A 24,619-nucleotide genomic window follows, 5' to 3' on the forward strand; every position below is an offset into this window, starting at 1 on the left:
GGGCTAAAGACAAACTGGAGGGCAGCAGAAAACCGCAACTTGCTGAAAGCTTTACTGCTATAGTATTTGCTGTCAGACTTCGTAGCAAACATAAATATAGTAATAATTTTATTTCGCATAGTTACTTAAAACCATTGCAATTCAAGAATAGGTTAAGAACAGAGAATAGTAAAAGTACAATTGTAATAAAAGAGAATAAAACATTCACATTTCCTTGGTTCGAATGTGCACGCAGCAACTTTGTAACCAATAAATAAGTAAATAAGTAAATAATAAGTTCAGCTTTATAATTATTAAATATTTCTGCTTTCCTGATGTCCCCATATGCTCTTTGAGTCAGTAACGTCATTCGACAAGCGGGATTAGGTCAATAGTACAGAGACCGTTATAGATTTATTTCAGGCATCTTTTTTTTCACCAAGGGGAACTCTGTGCATCAGTGTTGAATTGTACTTTACGGGACGTGCACACTGGACCCCTCTAAATATTGTCCCTCCAACGCTTGTCCCTCCTAGTTGATTACAATCTTTTTTTTCACCGCCTTCATAAATTTTACGAAGCTACAGCTCAAGCGAGAGTCATGGGGAGAAAAGCAAGCCAGAACTGCCTTCCTTCGTGTGCGGATTCCTTGCCGGTTGAAGTGTTGTTTCAACAAGTGTTTCCGTTCATCGTGTAATTTCTCGCAAGAGCATATCAAGTGCAGCATGTCCTCTAGCCCCAAGCCACATAGCCGACAAAGGGGATCAGCTTTTATTTTAATCCAGCGCGGGAGATTTTGAATACAGGGTAGCAGGCCCAGCCTATGCTTTAAGAAACGCATTTTGACAGATTTGGAGTATCCCTCGCCAAGGTAGCTCTGTGATGCCTTAGTAGTGTACGAGTTTAGGGTCATCCAACCATGTGTTCTTTTGGAGAGGGCTGCCTTATCTTGGACCCAAGATAGCTGTTTGATCGATTTCCTGATCAATTTTTTAAAAGTTATATGATTTACTGGGGTATCCCAGAACTGCTCGAGTCCTGTGTTTATCCGGCTGTCCAGTAGGAACTTGGCTGCTGCTGAGGACGGATGTTGTACTAACTCACTCCACAAATATTCATTTAATGTTCCCTGTTTTGACTTCCTCACTTTATCCCAGGCTATCATGTAGGCTCCCTGCCTTGCTAGGAGCTGTTGCTCGATGCCAAATTCTAGCCTGATTTGAGCTGGTGAGAAGCAAACATGTATTGATTGAATAATGGGGAAAAAAAATAGGGCTGTTAAATCAGAGCACAAAAAGTAGCACAAAGGAAGGGGGCGATAATACTCTAGTTTCAGAAATTTTAACTAGCTATACTACAGAGGCAAACTTCAAAAATGTTTTCAAAAAGCCAGTATGTTGTAAAAGATGAAGTTGTACATGATTGTTAATATCAATTTACATGATACATGTAATGTAAGACGTATATGATTTTAACAAAAGCCTGGTAAAATACACTCTATTATATTTAACTTTGCACATTGGATGGCTCCGTCAAAAGCATTACATCTCCTACAAGGCTTCTTTTGTTAGGTTGAGCTGCATATATGAACAGCGGTATATGTTTAGTACTAATAAATAGTATAATAAGACAATTAAATAAAACCTTACTGTCCAAAAAGCGATGAAGTATTGAAGCACCGTTGCAGCAATAAATAGGCAGTACAGCAGGGAGTAGAGCAGAAACAGTAGGAAGAATTTATAGTTGGAAAATCCCACACAATTATTCACCCTAGAAAAAACACAACAGCAGATTTTATGGGTTTGCAAGAGTGTCAACACAACATAAGAGAACAGATTCCCTACTTATCCCCTACACTAAACAACATCTTTCCTCACTTGGATTTTGAATTAGAAGTTTGGTACGTAACTACTAAAAGAATTAGCGCAGTTTTAGTATAAAGTAAACAATTCCACGCAAGATTTGTCAAGCAGTCTGCAGAGCTAATATTTGATCAAGTAATTGATTTCAGACTCAATATGGGTGGCAAGATTAACCTCACATGTCAAAAACAACAACTGTTCTTAACTTTTGACATATAACAGATATCCCTTCCTTAGCTAATGGATGCTCACTCAGGACAGACAGCAGAGTGATCTGTCACTTGCAGGCAGGCATCTGAGCTAGCTTTCTCCAAGCTGACTTATCCCTCACACAGTGCTCGACTTACCACAGACAGCAGCCATTTCAATTGGATCACTTAATGTGTATCTTTCAAGGTTTTGTGCATAAATTGCCAGTTTATTTAATATGTCTGCCTGTACCTATCAGTTCATGTGTACATCTATACAAGCATGCACGCATTCAATCATCTGTCCATACACAATTCCATCCCTTCCCATGGAGCACAAGGGGAGACAGAGTGCGGGAGCGCCTCGAGGACAGGCAATAGAAAGGGAAGTAAATACAGAAAGAATGAGCACCAACAGGGGAAACACAGAGTGAGAGAGACAAATAAGGGACCCCCAGCACCCTCGCCTAATTAGCTAGCAGCTTAACTTTCACCTTAAGTTTCTGCATGATCTCACGGGCATACAATATCTCTGTTGCAAATGCTGCTGTCAAAGAGTTAGGCCTGCTCTTATTCGTCTCTACCAATCCAATTACACACCTTTACGCTCCACCTTATGAACTACTGCTTCAGTGGTGCTAGTTTCTTTGTTAGATCGGTGCGCAAGGCTCCGATGGAATGCAGTAAGGTACCTTCCCCTTCATCAGATGGCATCATCTGTACCTGCTCATGAGTGCCGAGTGCTCCCATAGGCAAGACAATTCCCCTTCTAGAGTTGTAATACAACCGGAGGGGAGGACTCCTAACTTAGAGAGTGACCTCTGCAGTGAGAAACGTACATTTTATATCATTTTATATAACCGGTCAGATGGTAATATGCACCCTTCTGAAACGTGTGCATAACGCAAATTCCAGGGCAGTCATTTCAAAATGTTGCCACTTCCTTCCTACAAAACATTTACATTTTGGGTGATGGTTCTGCGAGTGTTGGAGGGGAGCCATTTGAAGATTCTCTTGAACCATCTTGAGTGTGTGGAAGCAGGCGATGGAGGCTGCATTCACTTGGCCGGCCATGGGGAGTTCATTGCTGATTACTATTCTGAGGACCTTTGCGTTGGTTGACAGAAGGGCTGTGAGTCAGAGTTCACCAGACCACCAGGTGGAGTCCCAGAGCCAGTGTGAGGCCTCTTTGCTGAAGATTATGAGCTGGGTGTCGCGGGTATAGAATAGGATATTGATTCTGTGAGCGAAGATGATGCTGGAACGTGGGGTCACATAGGCGCTGACCAAAGTGTGGGTGGGGGAGGATCATTGTGGAACTCCATAGATGAGGCTGATGGCGTCCGAGGTGAAAGGGCCCAAGCTGACTGACTATGTGCAGCCGGTCAGGAAGGAGCAAATGCAGTGAAGTGTGGGACCTTGAATGCCAACTTCATGCAGTAGTTTCGTTGGATAAGGATGGGGCCGGAAGACAGTGTTGAAGGCCATTGAGCGTGAGTCCGGGGTAAGTGTTGTCAAGGAAGTGGTGGTCAGTGAGTAGGATGACTAGGTGTTTATCATCTTTTCCATGACATATCCAGGGTAGGATAGCTGGGAGATAGGCCAGTAGTTGGCTAGTGTCTTTGGGTCTGCTGAGAGTTTCTTGGGGGGACAGGGAACGGGAAGGGCAGGGGTGTGGAAGTACTGTGGCACGTTTGGGAAGGACAGGGGCATGGAAGTACTGTTGCAAGTTTCCAGGCATCCAAGTAGGTGACTGTAATGATTGAGTGGTTCAGGATTGGAGTTAGGGTCCAGTACTTTGATGGATTCAGGGGGGAGGGCAGGGTTCTGAAGGTATCCCAGAGCATATGGCCTGGATGGCTGTTGCGGTTTCATCAGTAGTTTTGCATTACTTCTAGCAACCCTGCCTGATACACTGATGTGAACACTGCCTATAATCTTACAAGAGGTGGCCACGAACGTAATCTTGCCTTATGTGGTCACTATACAACACAAATAAGAGTAGTAGCTCAGAATGATTTTCATTGAACATAAGTAGCTCTAATCGCAGAAGAGGTTGGAGATCCCTGCTATAGCTAGTGTAAATATTTTGATATGGGTTCATTAAAAGGGTAATATACAAAAGAGAGTAACAGAGGGACACAATTCCCAAGGGCACCCTCCACTCAATTAAACTGGCTGCCGGGTAAATGCCTACCAGCAAGCCACAGAGCGAGAGACCAAAGGTTATTGTCCAGAAACACTTTTCACAGCACTAAGTGTGTTTGCTGCTGGTGTCGGCGATCCATAGAGCAGACACCAATGACGAACAGACGTTGAGCTGTGAAAAGTGTTTCTGGATAATAACCTTTGGTCTCTCCCAGTGGCTTGCTGGGAGGCATTCACCCGGCAGCCAGTTGGTCCGGTGTTCATACGGGTGAAATGAGGTCCCCCTACCCTGATGAAATTGCCAACAAGTAGGAAAGGCAGTGAAACATGTAGGCTATTCTATTTAAAATTGTCTAATACATGCTATGATTTTTTTTATCATGAGTGCAGGTTTTATTAAAGACTAATTGCCTGAGGCCCTACGCAACTCATGTTTAACCTTTTTTCTTGTGAGGAAGAAGTTTCTCCTGCCTCTAAAGGAACCTCAGGGGGTTGATAGAAATGTGTTGAATAAAAAACATTAGTAGATAAACATTACACACAGATACACAACATTCTTCTTGAACTTGTTTCAGTGTTGGTTCCTTCCGGTGCAGAGCTGAAGTGCCGATGATATGTGAGCAAATTGGCAAAAATGTGCCAACTGCTTCTTCTTGGTTGCTTACGTGAGGCCCTTCCTCTGCTTTCTTGTCTGGGTGCTCTACAGGTATACTTGGTCTACCCCTTGGCATTGACCTGATTTATTCGTTTTATACAGTGTCACATACATAGGGATGTACCTGCAGCTTTGCACTAGATCTTGTCCTTATCTTAATAGTGAAATGAGAGACCCCATAGAAGTGCTGAATATGATTAGGTAATTGCGATATCCAGAGTTTTTTGTTTGTTGGATCCATTAAAAGGCTCCAAAGCAGCCTTTATATTTGGTGATTAACAATTGCACACATTTACATTTCTTTCAGGCAGAGGGCACCTTGGTGGCATCTTTCGTCTTTAGTTCTCTATTATCTGTTTCAAAGCACATGAGCCCTCCCCACCCCTTTGTGAGTGGGCATAGGATCTCAGTTATGGCAGATTTACTATGAAATCAATCATATAACTTGTAAAGCGCACTACGTACCCGTGAGGGTTCCAAGGCGCTGGGGGGTGGGGGAGGGGGGGGGGGGGGGGCGATGGTCCTGCTGCTATTGGTCGAAGAGCCAGGTCTTGAGTTGTCTCCTGAAGGTCTGCAGGTCTTCGGTTTGTCGCAGATAGAGGGGGAGGGTGTTCCAGGTCCTGGCGGCGTGATGGGAGAAGGATCTGCCTCCGGATTGGTTCTCCGGATGCGTGGGACCGTGGCCAAGGCCTGGTCGGCGGAGCGGAGTTTCCTGTTGGGTACGTAGAAGGAGAGTCGACTGTGGAGATAGGCTGGGACGGTTTTGTGGAGTGCCTTTTGTGCGTGGATCAGGAGCTTGAAGGAGATTCTTTTGTCGACGAAGAGCCAGTGCAGGTTCCTCAGGTTCCTCAGGTGGGGGGTGATGTGGTCGCGGCGGGACGTCGAGGATCAGGCATGCAGAGGCATTCTGGATTCTCTGTAGTCTGCTGATGACCTTGGACGAGGCTACGGCGTAGAGGGCGTTTCCGTAGTCGAGTCTGCTGCTGACTAGAGCCTGGGTGACTGTTTTCCTCGTGTTTGTCGGGATCCATCTGTAGATCTTGCGGAGCATGCGGAGGGTGTTGAAACAGGTGGAGGAGACCGCGTTGACTTGTTTGGTCATGGAGAGTTTCGAGTCGAGGATGAATCCCAGGTTGCGTGCGTGGTCGGTGGGGGCTGGGGGGGGGGGGGGGGGGGGGGGGGGGGACCACAGTGACGTGGGCCACCAAGAGTCATCCCATGCGGAGGGGTTGGACCAGAAGATGAGGATTTCCGTCTTGTCTGTGTTCAGTTTGAGGCGGCTGTCCTCCATCCAGTCTGCAACGGCCTTCATTCCCTGGTGGAGGTTGGATTTGGCAGTGCGGGGGTCCTTGATGAGGGAGAGGATCAGCTGAGTGTCGTCGGCGTAGGCTATTATGTGGAGGTTATGCTGTCGGGCGATGCGTGCTAGTGGAGCCATGTAGACATTGGACAGCGTCGGGCTGAGGGAAGATCCTTGAGGGACGCCGCAGATGATCTCTGAGGCATCGGATCGAACGGGGGGTGGTGGACTCTCTGAGTTCTGCCGGAAGGGAAGGAGATGGTCCAGTCCAGGGCCTTGTCTCGGATCCCTGCGTCGTGGAGGCGTGTGCGTAGTGTGCGATGGCAGACGGTGTCGAAGGCGGCGGAGAGGTCCAGGAGGATGAGGGCCGCCATCTCGCAGTTGTCTAGTAGGATCCTGATGTCGTCTGTGGCGGCGATGAGGGCGGTCTGGGTGCTGTGGTTGCTGCGGAAACCTGATTGGGATGGGTCCAGGATGTTGTTGTTTTCGAGGTGACGGGTGAGCTGGGTGTTTACTATCTTCTCGATGACCTTTGCTGGGAACGGAAGCAGGGAGATGGGACGGAAGTTCTTGAGGTCGCTCGGATTCACCTTGGGTTTCTTCAGTAGGGCGTTGATCTCTGTGTGCTTCTAGTTCTCAGGGAAGGTGGCGGTCTTGAAGGAGAGGTTGATGATTTTTTGCAGGTGGGGTGCAATGGAATTGCTGGCTTTGTTGAAGATGTGGTGCGGGAGAGGGTCAGATGGGGAACCGGAGTGGATTGTTCCCATGGTCTTGATTGTGTCCTCGATGCTCACGTTGGCCAAGGTTGTCAGGGTGTCGTGGGCGGTGGAGTGCATTTTCCTGGCTAGCATTATGGCCCAGGTCACCACTGTTGCGCACAGAACAGGGCCCAAGCAACAAGGAGGGTGGTAGGGAGACCCCTTGATTTGGGCATAAAAGAGGGAGAGGGACACAGAGATAGGAGGGAGAGGGAGAGGGATGAGGAGAGGGATGGTGTGCGATGATAGCTCATGTTAGCAAACTTCAGAGGCGACAGCAAGGCAGTACCTATCATTAGTGAAACAGGTGCAATGACACTTTTGCCCAAGGGCCCACTGCATAATAATGCGGAATATTTTGCAATACGAAGAGGGTATGGGGGATCATTTTCCTTGGTAGCATTAGGGAGGATGGCGCCTTGGTACAAAAACAGGGGGGCAGCATGCAGTAGCTCATTTTCCTTCAGAAAGAGATCAGACTTGTTTCGAGACTGAAGTGATGGTCAGAAATGGTGGGGAAGGAGTGAAAGAGGAGGAGTTCCCCTGCTTCTCAGAGCTACATCCATCATTAGTGCAGCAGGTGGCTTACGAGCTACATAAAAACACCCCTAAAATTATCTCATGATCCCGACACGCTATGATCATCCCTCCTCCTCCCACGCCCCAAATCCATGCCACATATTTTTTGGTAGTGGAGTCCAACTTCAAAACATTTTGTTTGGGGTAGGGGCAAAAAGGTTTGAAGACCTCTGACAGGGTAAGGTGGCCATATAAGAAACAAACATCCCAAAAATTCTAAATAAAACAGGCCAGATATTCTACATAAACCAAAATCTCAATTAAGAGCCAAAGAGTAACATGGATTCTGTCCTTTCAGGTGGAGAACTGTGTTCCAGTTACAGGACAGATACACACAGTGGTTTGTAAATGTTAACCTGATAACTTACCAAGGGCAATGATGATCCATCTTCAGCACACAGCTAAAAAGGAAAGAATTGTGCTTGAGTTTAGTAAACACAAAAACTGTAGGACAGATGAACTCACAGTTCTCACCTCTGCGAAAGTACATCAATTTGACATATTCACAAGACAGTCAGTCAAATAACTTTATTCGGATATTCACGAGACGATTTTGGAAGAGCTAAACATTTATTTACAAAAAAACACTTCAGAGGAAAAATAGCACTTCAGTCAAATATTTTGCATGCATGTCCAAACTACATACAAAGTACAGCAGCTAATACTCTTTCACTACCACCGTCTTCAAGCGTCATTTATTCTTAAACAAATGTATGTGCTGGAAACATGATGGAAAACATCTCTATTTAAAAGTTATGCAACGGAGGAGTCAAACTTTTCTGTGTGGGCTACACAGCAAATTGAACTCACAATTCAATAGAGTACCGTGAATTTTAGCAATCACCGCTGTCTCAAGGACAGCAGCTGAGGATGCAAGAACTTCGGCCTGAAAAGCAACTCGAACTTTTACTGTCAGCGTGAGCGTGTTTTGCACGGTCACGTCTGCTACCTTTTAGAGCACCTCTTTTGTGAACCATTCAATTAGATTTATTTCAACGGAAAAAAGACCACACACTACAAAGCTAGCCTAACAGAAAAACCCTGTACGACATATTACCAGTATGCTCCTGTGTAGCCGCTCTGAAACACCAAACCCTTTCTGGAAAGGTTAAATATACACGTTCATACTTGCCATTGTATTAACATTAACTCCAATTCTCGGTTTAGACTTGACAATTCCAATTTTAAGGATATTTGTACTTTTGTAAAATGTTAAAAATGCATTCTACAAAAGCCATTCCATAAGCATTTTTGTTGAAACCCCCTCAAATCTATTTCATAAAGTTCGATTTTGCATGCAGATACCAAACTATCGCAAATATGTATTAACAATTGCTATTTAATAATAAAGGAAAAAAATAGCTCAAAATTAATCGCTTTCAACCTACCAGAATGTTCATAAAAAGCAAGCATTGGGAAAGCCAATAATAGGTCTAACCTTTGAGACCTGTTCTGCCCATGTCTTTTTTTCATGCTGTGCAGCATCTGCAACAAGCATTTGCAATGCAACAGGTCTTGCGTTTGTTAAAGTTAGAGCTGTTGGTGTTGAAAATGACAAAGTTTTTTACTTTTGCTTTTTTATATCAATGGCAATAGTGCTTGCAAATATAGTATCTCCATTGCAAGTAAAAACATTGTTATTTGCAATGGAGTTACTATATTAGCATAGCACTATTGCCAATGGTATAAAAAAGTAAAAAAACATGGTCATTTTCAACGCCAGCAGCTCTAACTTTAACAAATGCGAGACCTATTGCATTGCCAATGCAATCAGTCTCGCATTTGTTGGAGTTGTTGGAGTTATTGGCATTATAAAAGCCAATGTTTTTGACCTAGCCATGTTGCAGGGTGCAGCACCACATGTGGCCAAAAGAGGCCCCATGGGACCTCTTTTGGTCACATATGGTACTGCACACAGGCAGAGGATATGGTAAATACACCCTACCCATAATACATTGCATGCAAGACACTACCACAAGTACATTCAAATAGCTATGTCCATATATACAATTAGTAGCTTTGAAAAGCGACAAAATAATTATATTAATTCTGGATTAGGTTGTACTCTGTATAAATGTGAGATGTGCTAGTGAGTAAAGTAACCACTGCCAGCCTTACTTAGATACAAGCATGCGTCACCTGAAGCCCTTTTAATTAAAACCTATGGCGTAACAACAAATGTAACAGGGGGTGCCCTCATGGGAGGTTACAAGGTGGTACTAAGTAGGGCCTACTAAGCCTATTGACCAATGAAAAGCCACCATTTACAAAGGACAGGGACAACAGCCCATTAAAAAGATGGGCGGAGAGTCGGCGGAGCTTAATGCCGATATCCTGAATGCAGCAGGTCTCGAAGAGACAGCGCAAGCACTGCCTAGGCAAGACCTAAAAATGGGTCAGTTAGTGGGCAACAAGGAGATGCAAACAAGAGTGAAAACACAGTGAATGGAGAAGCACAGGGTAAAGAGCAACCTCTCTACTCATATATATACCTCACTTTTTTCACTTTTTCACTTCTGCACTGCAAATCAGTTACCCCTTTATACACTAATTTCGGTATTTTCCACCTACATATATTTCTATCAATGGTTGAGCATCAGTCACAGGAACATCTGGTGGCTGACAGCATATTCTCCTGGGTATAAGGAGAACCCATATGATGATAAAGGGCGGTACCGAGCGGGAACTGATGGGAACTTTTTCCTCACCCTAGAGATATTGTGTTATGCCTTTAGCACATATTGACACACCTTGTTTCAACATCACCATTTGGTCAGTTATTAGTTGTGTCTCGGACGTTTAACACAGTTGAGTTCCTTTTCTGACCCTTAGACACTTTGTTATTATAGTTTATTTTTCTCTGACAGCAAAGTTAACAGATTTTGTAAAGTGAACTATGTGACTATCCTGCTGGGGCACAGAGTGTGAGAAAGGAAAGGATGAAGGATGTCTATTTCTCCTAACACACAACATTTCAATAGCAGTCAATGAAAAATAGAGCACTTTCAGCAGTACCTGGGCAACATATTTTGGCACTGCATAAAACACTTCAAATAAAGACCCAGGACGTATTCACTATTACACGCCTGCTATTGTGCTTTAATTTATAGCGTACAATTTCACTTCTAATGTCAGAGATACAGGCCCTATGAACAAACAGTACTTCAGTTAACAGCGAGCCCGCATCACTTTTTTTTTTTTTTGAGCCCGCATCACTTTACCATGAACAAGTTATTCTGTAGCTACTAACAATTTAATTTAGTTTGCCAAAGAAAGTAAATCTCACCGATATATTTAAATAATTAGTGACAATACATAACTAATAGTCGAGATAACAGATATACTTTCACAATACTTAAAACTGCACCAAAACATCTCACTTTCTATAATTTATACATGATTAGGCGAGGGTTTTCAAAAGTAACAGCTTGTCAAAGAATTAAGCAAAATAATTACTTACATGTCGCATGCAGAACAGTGATGACATCTATCGGGTTTAATGAGCTGGCATCTGTCACAATATCGGATAGCTGTATTTTAAAACACAAAAAGGTGTGTACAGATTATCCAAGCTGAGCGATTTCTTAAATATGTTCATAAATATACTTTTGTGAAAAGAGTTTAAAAATGCACCGGAAGAACAGTGAAATAACAGGACCCTAGATGCACATGCCAATCACGAACGTTTAAAAAAGAAATATTGTATCAGAAAGACAGCAACAGCTACACCAAAGTAAACTACCTAGAGCGGTTTTCCAAAATAAACATCCTGAACTTTGTGATTACTTAATTTGCAATAATTCCCCGCTCAAAAGAAAAGATTAGGGAGGTTCCTGGAGCGTATTAAAGTCAATGGCAACCCATATTTAGAAGATCCTTATAAAATTTTAAGATTGTTGCAGTTCTAACCAAGTGGTTATTAAATCAGCTATTGAGGCCGCCTTTTTTGTAATGTGGAGTATAATCGAATCCTGAAAACCGGTGGCTGAAAGAAGTTCACGTTAAAATTAACCTATTTCACAAACGTTGCACAAGGGTACCACCAAGATTTCATTATTTCTCAAGTGCAAACAATTTGCTCCATGTATGAGGGAGAGTGACTGCAACATAGCGACTTCCTGCAGAGTAATGTGGGTGGAAAGGTACTGCCCATTAGCACCCCATTAGAATACTTCCCTGTGAAACTGGTGGTAATGAAATCTGCCAAACCCCTCCAATTCTACTTCACACAACCCCAAGGTTTCTACTAGGGGGCCAACAAACCCTTAGTGGCTAGTGGAGGAGAGTATGATTAAAGTGAGAAATGGACTTTAGTATCCTTCCAAGAAAAACAAGCATTTGCAATGCAATGGATCTCGCATTTGTGAACGTTTGAGCTATTGGCATGGTAAATATCAATGCCTTTTATTTAAGTATTTTAAAAACCTGCAAGCGGTACAATGCTAGCAGTAACTACGCCTCTTTTACTGCCAGCTTTCCTTTTAGTAAGCAAGGACTATAAGTAAAAAGGCAGTGTTTATTTACCTCTTGAAGTTTTACAAACAGATAAATAAAAGATAGCTCATACTCTCTCAAATGTGAGATTTATTGCTTTGCAAATGCTGGTCTTCATTTTGCTCGGAATGTGTCCCTTCCTGAGTTAGAGCCGGGCCAGGTTTTTCCATCCTTTCATGGCGGCTTTGGGAGGGGATGAACTCTCCTGGGGTGGGGCTTCTCAGGGTGAGCTCCGAGGGGCAGGCTGGGTGGACTCATGTCAGGGTTGGGGAGGTGGGGTAATTCGGGTGGAGCTGGTTGTGAAAGGAGAGGGTCTTTATATACTTAGTATTGCAAGATGGAAATCCATATGTTCTTTTGGACTAGACAGGTTATTACATTTATGTATGGGTTAATTAAGATCATCTAAGCTGGGATTAGTGGTTTAATTTATTTGAGCAGATAATGGCGGTTAACCTCATGAATTGGAATGTAAGAAGTCTAAGAAGCGCCCTTAAAAGACGCCTGGCCAAGAAGACACTAAATCTATTTAAGCCCCAGATTTTATGTCCCACCGAGATGCATGTCACGTTCAAGGACAGGGCTGGTTTAGACAACTTAGATACCAAACTGGGGTGGCAAAATCGCAAGTCTCTATAAGAGGGGTTGCAATCTTTATTAGTTTTACTTTATGAGCCAAGATCATTTAAAACAATAGCTGATATTATAGGTAGATGGGCTATTATCCACATAGAGATGGATCAAGTTCAACTCGCCGGTTATGGCATTTATGAGTCAAATCAGAAGGATCTCAGGGATTTTGATGTAATTACGGCTGAACTTACTTATTCTTTGTGATTTCAATTGTGTCCTTAACTTAATTACAGAGTAGACACAACTAATACTAGCGCCACCTCCGTATAATCAAAGTTCGACACGTAATCTTGGCACTGATGAGGGTGCATTGCTTGGTCGATGCTTCTAAGGTACTTAAACCTGGGAACTCGGTTTTACCTACTATTCACATATACACAGACATTACTCTCAGATAGACTAAGCCCTTGTGCCAAGGGATTTGATTTATGATGTGGAGATTGATGTGGGCCCCAAGCTTATATCTGATCAAAATATACACAGTTCATTTATGAATGTTATTATTACATAAGGAGAATCTAGGCTCCAAATGTATAAACATTTTTGGGATTGATACTTTTGCAATGGGCTATGGTTGGGATTGGTCAGATCAGTGTATGAAGTCTTTGAGAAAATTGAAGTAGTCCCACCTCCAAATGAGATTTAGTAAGAGGCTCAAGTCTGTGCGCCAAAACTTACATTAGCAGTTCTTACACAATAAATCTTTTAAATTACAGGTGGATGCATTTTGGGTAACTTGGGAGAATTTTAAAAAACAACTTTTGAGAGGGACCAAAATACAGATTGAGTGGCACACTATTTTTGCATGCCATTTAACCCCTTCGATGCTGGCCCGTTTCAGCCGCTGTGCGGTAAACAAACGAACAGGGCGGGGCCGTGACGAACCCCAGCCGTCATCCGCACACAAGCACCGCGGAGCGTGACGGCTGGGGTTCGTCACCAGCATGCAAGGGGTTAAAGACTTGCTTGTGGAGAGACACAACCCAGCACCTCCTGTCTAGTTAGATAACATTCTACAAGTGACTAGTTGACGTGGGAGTCACTATAGATAGCCATCTGATGCCCTTCCAGCTCCAAAAATATCCAATTATGTAAGGCAATTGTTAAAGAATGTGTACATAGCCCGTTCAGGATATCTTTGCATGCCTAACTCAGAACATATAACTTCAATAGACATCCCCTGATGCATGATTAGGAAATTCTACAGTTCGCACGGCTCTCCCTATGGTGAACTGGTCGTATCTACCCAAGAAGCAGCAGCAGGTCAAATTGCAGCACAAATGTGCACTAACTGAAGTGTTGGGAGCAATGTTTCTATTTGTGTCATCGGCCACAATCTGCAATTGTTCTGAAACCTGTAACATGATAAAAAAAATTACGTGCAAATAAGCATTGTCTTGCACTCTTCTATTGAAGCTGTATACAGTTCCATGGCTGTTTGTTGACTTGGTTACCACCATATATTTATGGAAAAGAAAGTACATCTCCACACTGGGAATAACCTCTCTTTATCACTAATCTTTCTGGGCAGAGGAAGTTTCAATAAACAGAAAGAATGTTTTATTTTGTTCATTTTAATATTCATTTTAATATTCTCACTACAAGCGGCCTCTGCTGTGGGACGCCACGTGAGAAGAATGACTACCAACATTCAAATTCGGCCCAGATATATCGATGTGGAGGATAAGGACTCCCGTTCGGGCCAGGAAATGAATGCTTTCACATTCATTTGTTTAACTCTCTCCTTTATAAATTAAACTGTCGTCACGAATGTCATCACATGATCGTGTGACATTTCCATGGAGCCGAATGCAGCTTTACCCATTGCACAGAGATGTGTTGCATTCCATAAACAAAAGTACGTGACTCGGGAAAGTAACAGGGTTTTTCCCCTCATTTTTGCACAGTGTGTTAAAGAGAATGGGTGATGTCAAGTGTAATGCAAACGCGCAGCTCGAGCATCCACACTGGCAAGTGCTTCATTTATTTACAACAAAGACCTGTCTTTATGTTCATGCTAACGACTAAAGCCGGAACCAGACAGAAACACTATCCAATTCCTCTAGCTAAACAAGTAGATAAAGCGCGGCACTCGTGAAAGAGCACCGAACTAAGCTAAATTATGTTAAAGTGTCTTCAAAGACACTAAAAACAGCCTCCTCATGCAGATCAAAATAAAGGCAGGGCCGCTGTACTTACATATTAAGGGTAGCATCACAATGAGCCAAAAATAAACAAAGTAGTCTTCCAAGAATAAAATACACACCTACAGTGTAATGAAACTGTAGTTGGCTGGTGCACCCGAGCAGAAAACGGAAGTGATATCTAGGGAGCACCAACCAATGAGGAGCCAGCAAAGAGGAGAAGCAAGAGTGAAGCTGTGGAAAGCAGCAGACGGGATTGCATTCAGTCTAGTAAGTACAGCAGGTCTTGCAGACAGCGCATGTGCGCTGACACTCGACCTAAAAAGGGGAGAACCAGGCGGTGAGGGCAGAAAAGGGTAAAGGTTAAAAGACTAACTATACCAATGTTTCACTCTTTCCAGTCCACTCCATTCAAGTCCCACCTCCGGATACTCTTCTTTGTGGTTGGAGAGAAAATGTGGACCGGTGAAAGGATTGGAACAATGATAGAAAAGGTTTAGAAATACAGTACTAGAGTGAAATATTTGAGAATTCAATCAGAGAGAGCACTATTTTCTGATCTGACCTCATGGGAGAGACCAGTGTTAGAAAGGTAAAACAGGAATGATTATGTGTGAGAAAGAGAGCCTCAGAGGGCGAAAGAGACCAAACTGACGCAAGGCAGATTCAAGAGGACAGAGAAGAGGTTGAGAAGAACACGGAATAAGGGGATAGATTAGATACAAAATTAGTATTCAACGAGAAAAGCACAGCGGGGTCGTGGGTCACAGGACCATAAGTAGGAAACCGTAAAATAAATATTTTATGTGGCTGTTGATATTCAAAATTTCAAGTTGTGCCGCTAATTAGCTTCCTCCCCCATGTACTACCATGCAACCTATCGTTCCGCAGAGCTTTTAGAAATAACAAAGGGTGCTTTATTCGCAGCTACAGAGGATGGGTACATTTGCAGCAATGTATCTGTGCAGGGAGAAAATGGTATGTGCATCTTCCCATTTTACCAGAGGCAGCTCCTCCGCTTTCAACAATGTATGGAAAAAAAAAAAGAAAAAGGAGAGAAAGAAAACGACAATAAACCCGGGTTTATTATTGTTTTATTTTGCTTCCTGGAGTCTTAGGGGTGGGGCCATGGGGATGACAGGCACCGACGGGGAGTGGTACGCCCCGTTATCAGTGCACGACCGTCTGGTTGTCCGTCTCAGGCCGGCCAAACCGTAATTTAAGCGGTCTCCACCCGAGCTGCGTTGCCAAGTTGGAGAAAGCCAGCACAGGGTCCCAGTCTCCCTGGGACCACAAATAAGTGGCGTTCAGGCAATGCTGAAGCTGCTCTCATCGATAAGAGAAACTTCAGGATTGGCCGCAGGGGAGTCTGGGAGCCTGTACCTGCAGTGGAACCACGAGAGGAGCAGGAGACCAGTGATGCAGTGGGCTGCAGGTAAGTTCTACCCCCCCTTTTTTCCCCATTATCGTCTCCCCCCTGCCCCTCTCCTCTACTCTGATACAGGCCACTACTGCGTTTTACCGAGCCACAAACGGACTAAAAATCTAATATAATAAAAAAAGTTGCACTTGTCATATGCATTTGTTTATTTGCGCCTTCGGGTGTTCTCGGTCTGTGCTCCATTTGGACAAACAAATTTAGCTAACACACAAACTCCTGATTGATCATTAGAATCTGTGTACATGAAGACTAAGTTATCTGTGTGTTTAATAGATGCACGTACTAGCACTCACATGCAGTCCACAAACATCAAAAAAGAGAGAAACCATCAAAACCACACAAACCCAACAGTTGAATGTACCAAGAGTTGACCTATTCGTTGAGATAAACTCATTAGCGCAGCCAACCACTTATGTCTGCAAATTCATACCGATTGATACCTCCACACATCTTATTCGACATGGATAGTAAACATACCCATTTGGTCCTACCAATAATGGTACTTCAGATAGAAACACTTTTTGTTGCAAGCAGAGACCACTTTCAATATTGCTGGCATAATAGCCTGACACCTACAGCCCATCAAAACGGGCTCTGTCGTCCTTTTGAACATACAAATACGGTGGATTTCAAATTACGTTCTTGAAGTGTACTTATCTAACAGCGACATCAGCTCAGAGGCTGAGTGTGAGGTAGGCTTCTTTTATTTAAGAGCCTCACATGCTCTTTTGTAGGGTTATGGTTATACTAATTACTCACATCTCCTTCCTTCCTAAAGTAGTAGTCCCATTAAACCCATTAGCCTGTGTTTGGCAGTCCTACATCCCCAACACAACAGTCTTTCCATACATTAGATGTTCAGAAGGTTTTGAGGTACTACACAGACAGTGATACGCCTAGTGGTGAACTGCAGTATGGCTCAAGGCAGAGGAGACCACATTTCGGATGCTTGGTCTGCAGCATCTTTATAACATCAAAGTAGGATAGTAACAGCAACCATCTGGAAAGTAGCTGAACAAAGATAACATTTTACACACCTCAGTAAGGAGAGCTGAAATTGTTATGGGATTTTTGTTGGCAAAGTGAACCTGCGTACTGAAATCAGAGTCTACTAAGAATACAAAAGGGAAGAATAAAAAAGTATTGGTGAAGCCAATATTTCTCTACTTTGGGACCTGCTGGCTTTGGAAATGCTTTTTCGGGATGCTCAATAGCATTGATAAAAGCACAATACTTTTTGCCAATGCTAATTAGCTTGGGGGGAGGCACAATGACGCATCCTCACGCATGCGCCCCAACAAAATGATACATGTGCCATTTTCCTTCAGTTTTTAATCAACCAATCTAAGACGGCAGTCACTAAAATGTAATAAGTGCACAAAAGCGCTTTTCTGGGGGCTGGCAGTAATCTAGTTGTTACAAAGGGGCACAGGACAAGAAGAAGAGAGTGGTGCTGAGCCGCAAAAGTTTACAACAGAGAGGGGAAGGGCGCCGTGGTGAGGCTTACTGGTAGGGCCATGGTGATGAATAGAGTGGTAGCTGCGGGTGGGAGCAGTGAAGGGTAACTAGTGAGGCGAAAGATGATGTGTAGTATGTTGCTGAATCCCCGAGTCCACAAGTCTACATTCCTAATTCATAAATCTATTTTAATTTGTAAGGGTCTGATAGAAAAAATGTGGTGATGGTGAGTCGGGCCTAAAATTATACGGACACACTCCAGAAAATTCAAAGAAAAGCTTTAAAAATGGTTAGAGTTGGAAACATTCTTTTCACGAGGAACTCAAATATCCAAATTTGGACAGAGTTGGAAAGCCTAAGGGGCCTAAAAAACAGAGATGTTCAGCTTTCAACGTAAACAAACACGTGCTATTTTGTATAGGAACAGATATTAACACTAGAACCAGAAAATAAAGAGAGAAAATCAGGGGCAACATAACAAAAAGTAGCTTTCAGGAAACTGTTAGCAAATGCATGAACAACCTAACACCAAATGAAGAATCAAAATATTAAATTATTGAAAGTATAATGGTAAAAGATAAACCACAAAAGTTAACACAGTGAAAATAGGTCTTCAGCTGAAGGTAAAGAAAGACATGCTTTTCAAGAAGGGAAGTACACATGAAAAATTGATTAACCTCGCAGTTATTTGTTACTTCATTTCTAAGCAAAGGCAGGCTACACTGAAAACAGATTACTCCTCATGACATCGTCGTCCTAAAAAAACATTTTATTCAAACTGCATATTTGATATATTTCTGTGGTTTGGGTTCCTTACCCCTTGTTGCTGTTGTTGTGTAAATAGGCAAGTCTTTAGCAGCCTTTTTCAGAATTTCTTGCTGAAATTCTGGCCTTTCTTCTCTTTCATATATCTCTTTATCAGATTTGGACAAACGGAACTGAAAAGAAAGTAGAAGAAGAAATAATCAGTCAGTCGCCGTTCAAGCTTCCAAGCTAGTATAATCAAATGCTCAGCTTTAATATACTTCTGAAAAACAAAAATTAACATGCTTAAATATAAATCTTGTGATGGCTGGAAACCCTCCACATAATAGGTACTTCAGCGCCTTTCAACACTTAACCATTTGTAGAAATAAACTGAAGATCTGCTTTCTTTAGTGGAAATAAACTATGCAGCCTCTGATTCCCAAACCACATATATATAGTAACCTTCTGTAAGAAAATTATTTACAGGCTAAACATCACGTTTAATGAGAGGAATAGCTACCTTTTAGAAATATGACTCCTTCGATGAACACTTACTAATATTTTAAGCTAAAAAAATGGCAAGTTCTGTATTACTAACCTGTGTGGTTTTCTTTCTAAAATGAATAAAAGCTCTTTTCCATTGTTAAATATGAAGTAAATAAGGATGACTCCTTGGCTACAAACTCCAGTCTTTGAATATTGTCTTTAACAGATAATCCTGCAACAGCGTCACGTTTGTTGGCCAAGCAGAGTCAAACACTTGTTATGAATTCAATGCCAAGATCCAGTTCTGCAACAAAGTAATAATAAACTCGTATGTTTACACCAGGTTGACACTCCTCGTCACTATGGACTCAGAAGAAGGATAATCCTGTATAACAGGTTGCAAACTGCAGCAATCTAATTAGTTGTATCTCTTATTTGAGTAGCCAGGAACTCATCGGCAAGCACTTATCCGCCCCATTGTGGTTCAGCAGGGTGAGCCTGTGTGACGGTCATGTTTGCTTTTATTGGAATGCATGCATAATATCTAGTTAGTAGATTGCAAAATAACTACATTTTAATTTCATTTCCTATATGAAGTAAAGATTTCTTTGTCACAAGAATGATAAAACTAGGATCTTGACTAGAGAGGTACAGCCGTTACAAACATTTCTTTCCAATTGTTTCTGGAACAGAGAACGCTCAAAACACCAACCAAGAATGTATAAAACTTAGGGGGAAGATCTCAGATGTCACTAAAATCACCAACTACCAGCTGCACCACTGCAATATAGCGTGTACAGGTGCACTGTAGGAAATTCCTCTTTATCAGCTTTTTCCTTTATCATACGTTTTTGACACCTAAAGGTCCCAGTCAAATGTTTCACCTTCTAACTGACTCTCCAATTGCCGGCAAAGCTTCATCTGGTCAGTCCTGCAGCCTCTAGCTCCTCAGGGCACTAGGTCCCAGGGTCTAGACCTCATTAATCTTGGGGTCAGCAATCCTACATTTTGCGTCACTGAAGCAGGTAAAGAAGAGGCCTACCACTTGACCCAGGGACAGCAGTTCCATGTTCCAAGTGCCAGCAGGATTCAGGTATCCTGGAGTCCTCATAAGTCCTTTCGTCCAGCAAGAGTCACAAGTCATGAGGAGTCTTCTCAGGTCCAGGAACGCTTTCAGGAGGTCGTGGAAAAGCCAGAGTTATCCTGTGCACTATCATGTGATTGGAAGAAATCTACCGCCCAATCCTAACAATTTTTTTTACAGTTACCTCACCTTCTTTTGCAGCACGTCCTCTTTAACATACTGTAAAATTACCCAGGAGCCCCTGTTTCAGGATGGTGGGGCCCAGCCGCTACCAGGCAGGTCTGTCTTCTTGGTCACTCTCCTACGTGGGAAGGTCAAAACAGGTTCCAGCCACAGTAGTAGGGAAAACCAGTCTAGAAGGGTCCTGCATATGAAAAGAAGAAGCTACCCTTCGCATCCCCAAGCCAAAAGAGATAGTACTACAACTACCCTTTGTTCTGTAAATCACTCCTGTCTGTTCCTAGGTGGCTACTCTCTACGTGGTCAGCAGTCAACACCCATTGGTTTTCCCTGGACCAAAAGGCAAGCCATTCTCCTCTGCGCCAGGATAGGTAAGTCTCCCAGCCAAGGATGTGTATTCCAGCTCGGGATGTGTGATAACTATGTATACAGTCAGACTTGTACTGCCAGTTATGTACTCTAAATAGGGCTAAATAGACATTCATCTATATCTCGTTGTCTGCCAAACTAAGTAACACCTACATCTCTACAAAACAGAAATCAAATAAAAAAGAATATTCTCAATTATCCTGAATCAGTACTGCCAATTTCTCTCTAACTAAAGAAATAGTGCTATACAAGTACCCACACATACATGCATATCAGTATAACAAACACCTGTGATAGAAACAAACACAAAAGAAATGCAGCCATATGATAAGGCATTGTGAAACAGCAAGACAAACTCCATCTTTAGACTCCTCAAACAGATGGTTTTGGGACTTAAATGAGTAGCTCACAAAAGATAGAGTTTTGGGATTGTATTTAGGGGCCTGGTCAGTGTCCGCAAAATAAATAAAAGATGGACAAATACAAAGACCCGCTGTAGAGCACCAACGCTTTAGTGTGTGGTGTAGGGAAGTTGTTCATTACCCAGGACCAGACAATATGGACAGCAAGGTGCAATGCAGAAATGTGTACCAGGTGTGATCATCATCATACTCCGTACTGGTACTGTACTCAAAGTACTTTTATGTCTAGTCTAGGTAGAGCATGGATTGCCCCTGTTAAGATTATTTGAAGGGAAACTATAAAAATATTGAATTACTGCTAATCTACCATCAAACAAGTAGTACTAGGCCAACAGCACACCACTCAAACCGCCAGTTCTTAACAAGACAGTCCAATGGTGTGAGAAGGTAAGTACACTGTACCCGCAAGGTTTAATCGTGTTTTCTGTACTAGACGGACGAACATTGCGCTAATAAATACCAGAATGTCATATGGTCCACTGTTTTTGGCAGGTGGTGGTTAAGCAACTATCGGAGTTGCAGGACTGGTCTCCAACTATCAGACTGCACCTGTGCCAAATAAGAAAGTTGAAGCAGCTAACTAAGCTCGTAGAAATGGGACTGGCTCTGGCCAAAAGATGAACAGCTGTAAGTGCGAAGCAGTCGCTTGCTCCCACTGCGATGCAATGGGGGTTGGAGCTAGTGAAATGTGCCAAGCAGGATGCGAGTGTAAACGCAGAATGTAAGATGCCCAAGATAGAGGAAAGAGGATATCAGCGTGTTCATGATGCTGACTGAACTGGAGCAGGACGTGGTTGATTATAGTCTTTGTCAAGTTGACAAAGGCTACGGTGTAGCCGGAATGCATCATCCAACTATCTCACTGAGCCAATAAACCATAGCTGAAGGAGTTGGAGTGCCGTTGTGTGGTTTCCAGTGGAGGGATAAAATATAAATAAAAAATATATATGTGTATATATATTAATTTTTTCATGCCCACCGTATGAACTAGAATTGGATACATAGTTTCCGGTTAAGTTTACATTTAGAAATGTTTATTGGATTGAAGCACAAGGCAGTGGTTATGTAGAGACCATAATGCAGATACTGTTATGTATGCTATGCTTTTTAAATGCAATAGAGCGCTTTAAACCCGAATACCAGACTGCATAGGCACCTCAGAAAGTGCACGTCTTCGAGAGATTAGATATTCCATTTCCAGTTGTTTGACATGTGTGCAGTAGAAACTATTCCATTTACTGGAGGCTGTGTAGCCCATCTCCTCAGGAATAGCACAGGAGTCTAAGGCCTTACTAAGATGTGCAACCTAAGAGAAAGGCGACTACTATAAGTCTCATTAAATGCTATGTCTGGCTCCTCCTAAAATAACTTTCACACTACCTTCCCCAGCGCGCCTCTAGGGTTTCTGAGCTGCACCACTTGCATTACATGAAAAAATGGGGACTTCTCCTTTTTACAGCCTTCTGAAGATAATAAAATTAGCAAATGTCAGTTAGGCAAGACTAACCCCCGTCATTGCAAAAGAGGATATAGATTGGAGAGTGGACTGCCTGATCGGTAAATAAAAGCCTTGTACCACGGTTCCAGCTGGGAAGGAAAAAAGTGATGTTACTGGAGACTCGAAACACACTGTACGATGACGAGCTCAGTGCTTGCGTTGCAGGTCTTTGCATATTTCCTTTCATGCCCTTCCCACACCAGACATGTGCCTTAAAAGTCTGCAAACCACAGGTCTTGTCGAAGCGGCGTCGCCAACCTTGTGCTTAGAGCTGGATCAGTAAATGGGCATGTACAAACAATAAAAAAAAAAACACGGAGCATTAAGAACCCCACTTTGTAAAAAAGTAATTTAGATCTTTTCATTCGACAGCCACTTCTCTTTCCGCTCCCTATAGCCCCAGACGAGGAAACATCCTCTATTCTGCAGCCTCTGCGCTCACTTCTGACAACAGTTATCTGTGCATTTGCTTCAACACTCGCTGCTGACATCAGCAGTGAATGATAGCAAATTAAGATCTGTAAAGGACGACTTCTTCAAACTCAGAAGCATTTACTCATTCAAACCAGAAAATGGAGACCGATAACTCAATGTAGTGGATTAGAGGTGCACTAGTCCTGCTGGTCACTTGCTTCTCAGCCCACAGGAACAGCTCTATCTTTTGGGCTCGAAACCAGGTCCCTCACTTGTGTTCAGCATTTCAGCTCTGAGAATCAATTTTCGGTCCTACCAAAAGGTGCTTGTTGTTCACGTTAATCATGTGCAGGAAGCTACCTCTTTATACAGTATACCAAAAAGAGGTATTCTGTGCAAAGAGTCCAGGTATATGTGGACATGGCCTTGCTCTGGCAATCCCTAGATGCTTTCTTAGCGGGGAGTGGGATCGAGCAGCCTTAGTCTCATCAGAGAGGAGTGTTAGACATTTGAGGCATACACAGTCATCAAATGATACACACAACTCAATAAGGAGATCCAGACCAATTGAAATAACACGTATCTTTATATAACTTTAGGAACCAAGATCATAAAAATCAGGCAAGTACGTTTTGAGTTAAGAATTTTTACAGCTTTTAAAAATGGGCACAGTGCAATTTCTGAAGCGGTAATGTTATCCTATGGAGGAAAGACATGCACTGCATACAGGTAATTCACAGCGACTTATGGAACAAACCTCCTGAACTTAAGTCGATTATGGGACAAGCTCCAAAGAAGCACCAACAAGTCACTTTTGACAACTGGGTGCAGAAGTGCTTTTCAGCATTGGGTGTCCAATGTTATCCTTTGGGGAAAAGAAATACTGTATTCGGGCACTTCACAGTGACAAACGGGACCAATCTCCAGGACTTAAGGTAAGTATGGGGCAAGGTCCAAGGCAGCATCCACTGTTCACCTCAGGCAGCACTGCGCAGAGGTGCTTTTCTGCACCGAGTGTCCAATGTTATCGTATGGGGATTGATCCGGTTGAAGAGGCTGCAGGGTTGGACTGGGAGGCCAGTCGGTCTGAACCAAAAGGAGCGCTCAGGTCTCATGATGCTCTGAGACGTGGGGACACCTTTGGTCGACTTCCACTCGGGTCAGGGGCAACTGGTGCAGAGGCATCTTGAGTCGTCGGGTTTTTCACAGCCAGTAAATCATGGTCGGGGGTTTGCACACAGAGGCTGCAAGCGACATCGAGGTGTCCCCCACTAGCAAACCCAAGATGGGCTTCTACTCTGGACAGCTGGGGAACCACACTGGCAACATCGGCCCACATCAACTCAGGCAAGGGAAGCACAGTGCAGTGCAGTGGTGCTTTCCGGTGTCTGGTTTTTGGCAGTCCAGAGTCCTCGCAGTTCTTTTGGGGTGCCTGCAGGACGAAGGGAAGCAGCTCTGCTGCTCCACAAAAGTTCCTGGGTCTTGAGTGAAGGCTGTAAGTCCTCTAAGGCCTTTGGAGGCACAGGTGGCTGCAGGATGAGACGTCTGTGGAGCAATTGTCCAGGACAAGAGACAGGCTGCCAGGTTTGGAACGAAGTCAAGTTGCTGGTTTTCTGTTCTTGCTTTTGTGACTCTTCAGCGCCGGTTTTCTTTCAAATCGACAGGATTTGATTTCCTGGTGCCAGGGGCTTCCTCCCTAAATACTAGATTAAGGCGTTAGGGTATTGTAGGATAGTAGCTAAAGGGCTACCTACCCCGTGGGGTCACTACGTCCCCTAAA

General features: G+C 43.2%; 1 protein-coding gene across 1 annotated transcript in view; it reads right to left on the reverse strand.

Moving 5' to 3' along the window:
- ZDHHC20 (zDHHC palmitoyltransferase 20) overlaps positions 1 to 24,619 on the reverse strand; it is a 195,384-nt gene that overhangs the window by 52,517 nt on the left and 118,248 nt on the right. The window contains exons 4-7 of the mRNA XM_078657089.1: positions 18,457 to 18,577; positions 10,930 to 10,999; positions 7,838 to 7,870; positions 1,629 to 1,749 (exon numbers count right to left, since the gene is read on the reverse strand). Coding sequence (XP_078513215.1) covers positions 1,629 to 1,749; positions 7,838 to 7,870; positions 10,930 to 10,999; positions 18,457 to 18,577 — 345 coding nt within the window. The remainder of the gene's footprint in view (positions 1 to 1,628; positions 1,750 to 7,837; positions 7,871 to 10,929; positions 11,000 to 18,456; positions 18,578 to 24,619) is intronic.

Source organism: Lissotriton helveticus, chromosome 8 (genome assembly GCF_964261635.1).
Source record: "Lissotriton helveticus chromosome 8, aLisHel1.1, whole genome shotgun sequence".
Lineage (NCBI taxonomy): Eukaryota > Metazoa > Chordata > Amphibia > Caudata > Salamandridae > Lissotriton > Lissotriton helveticus.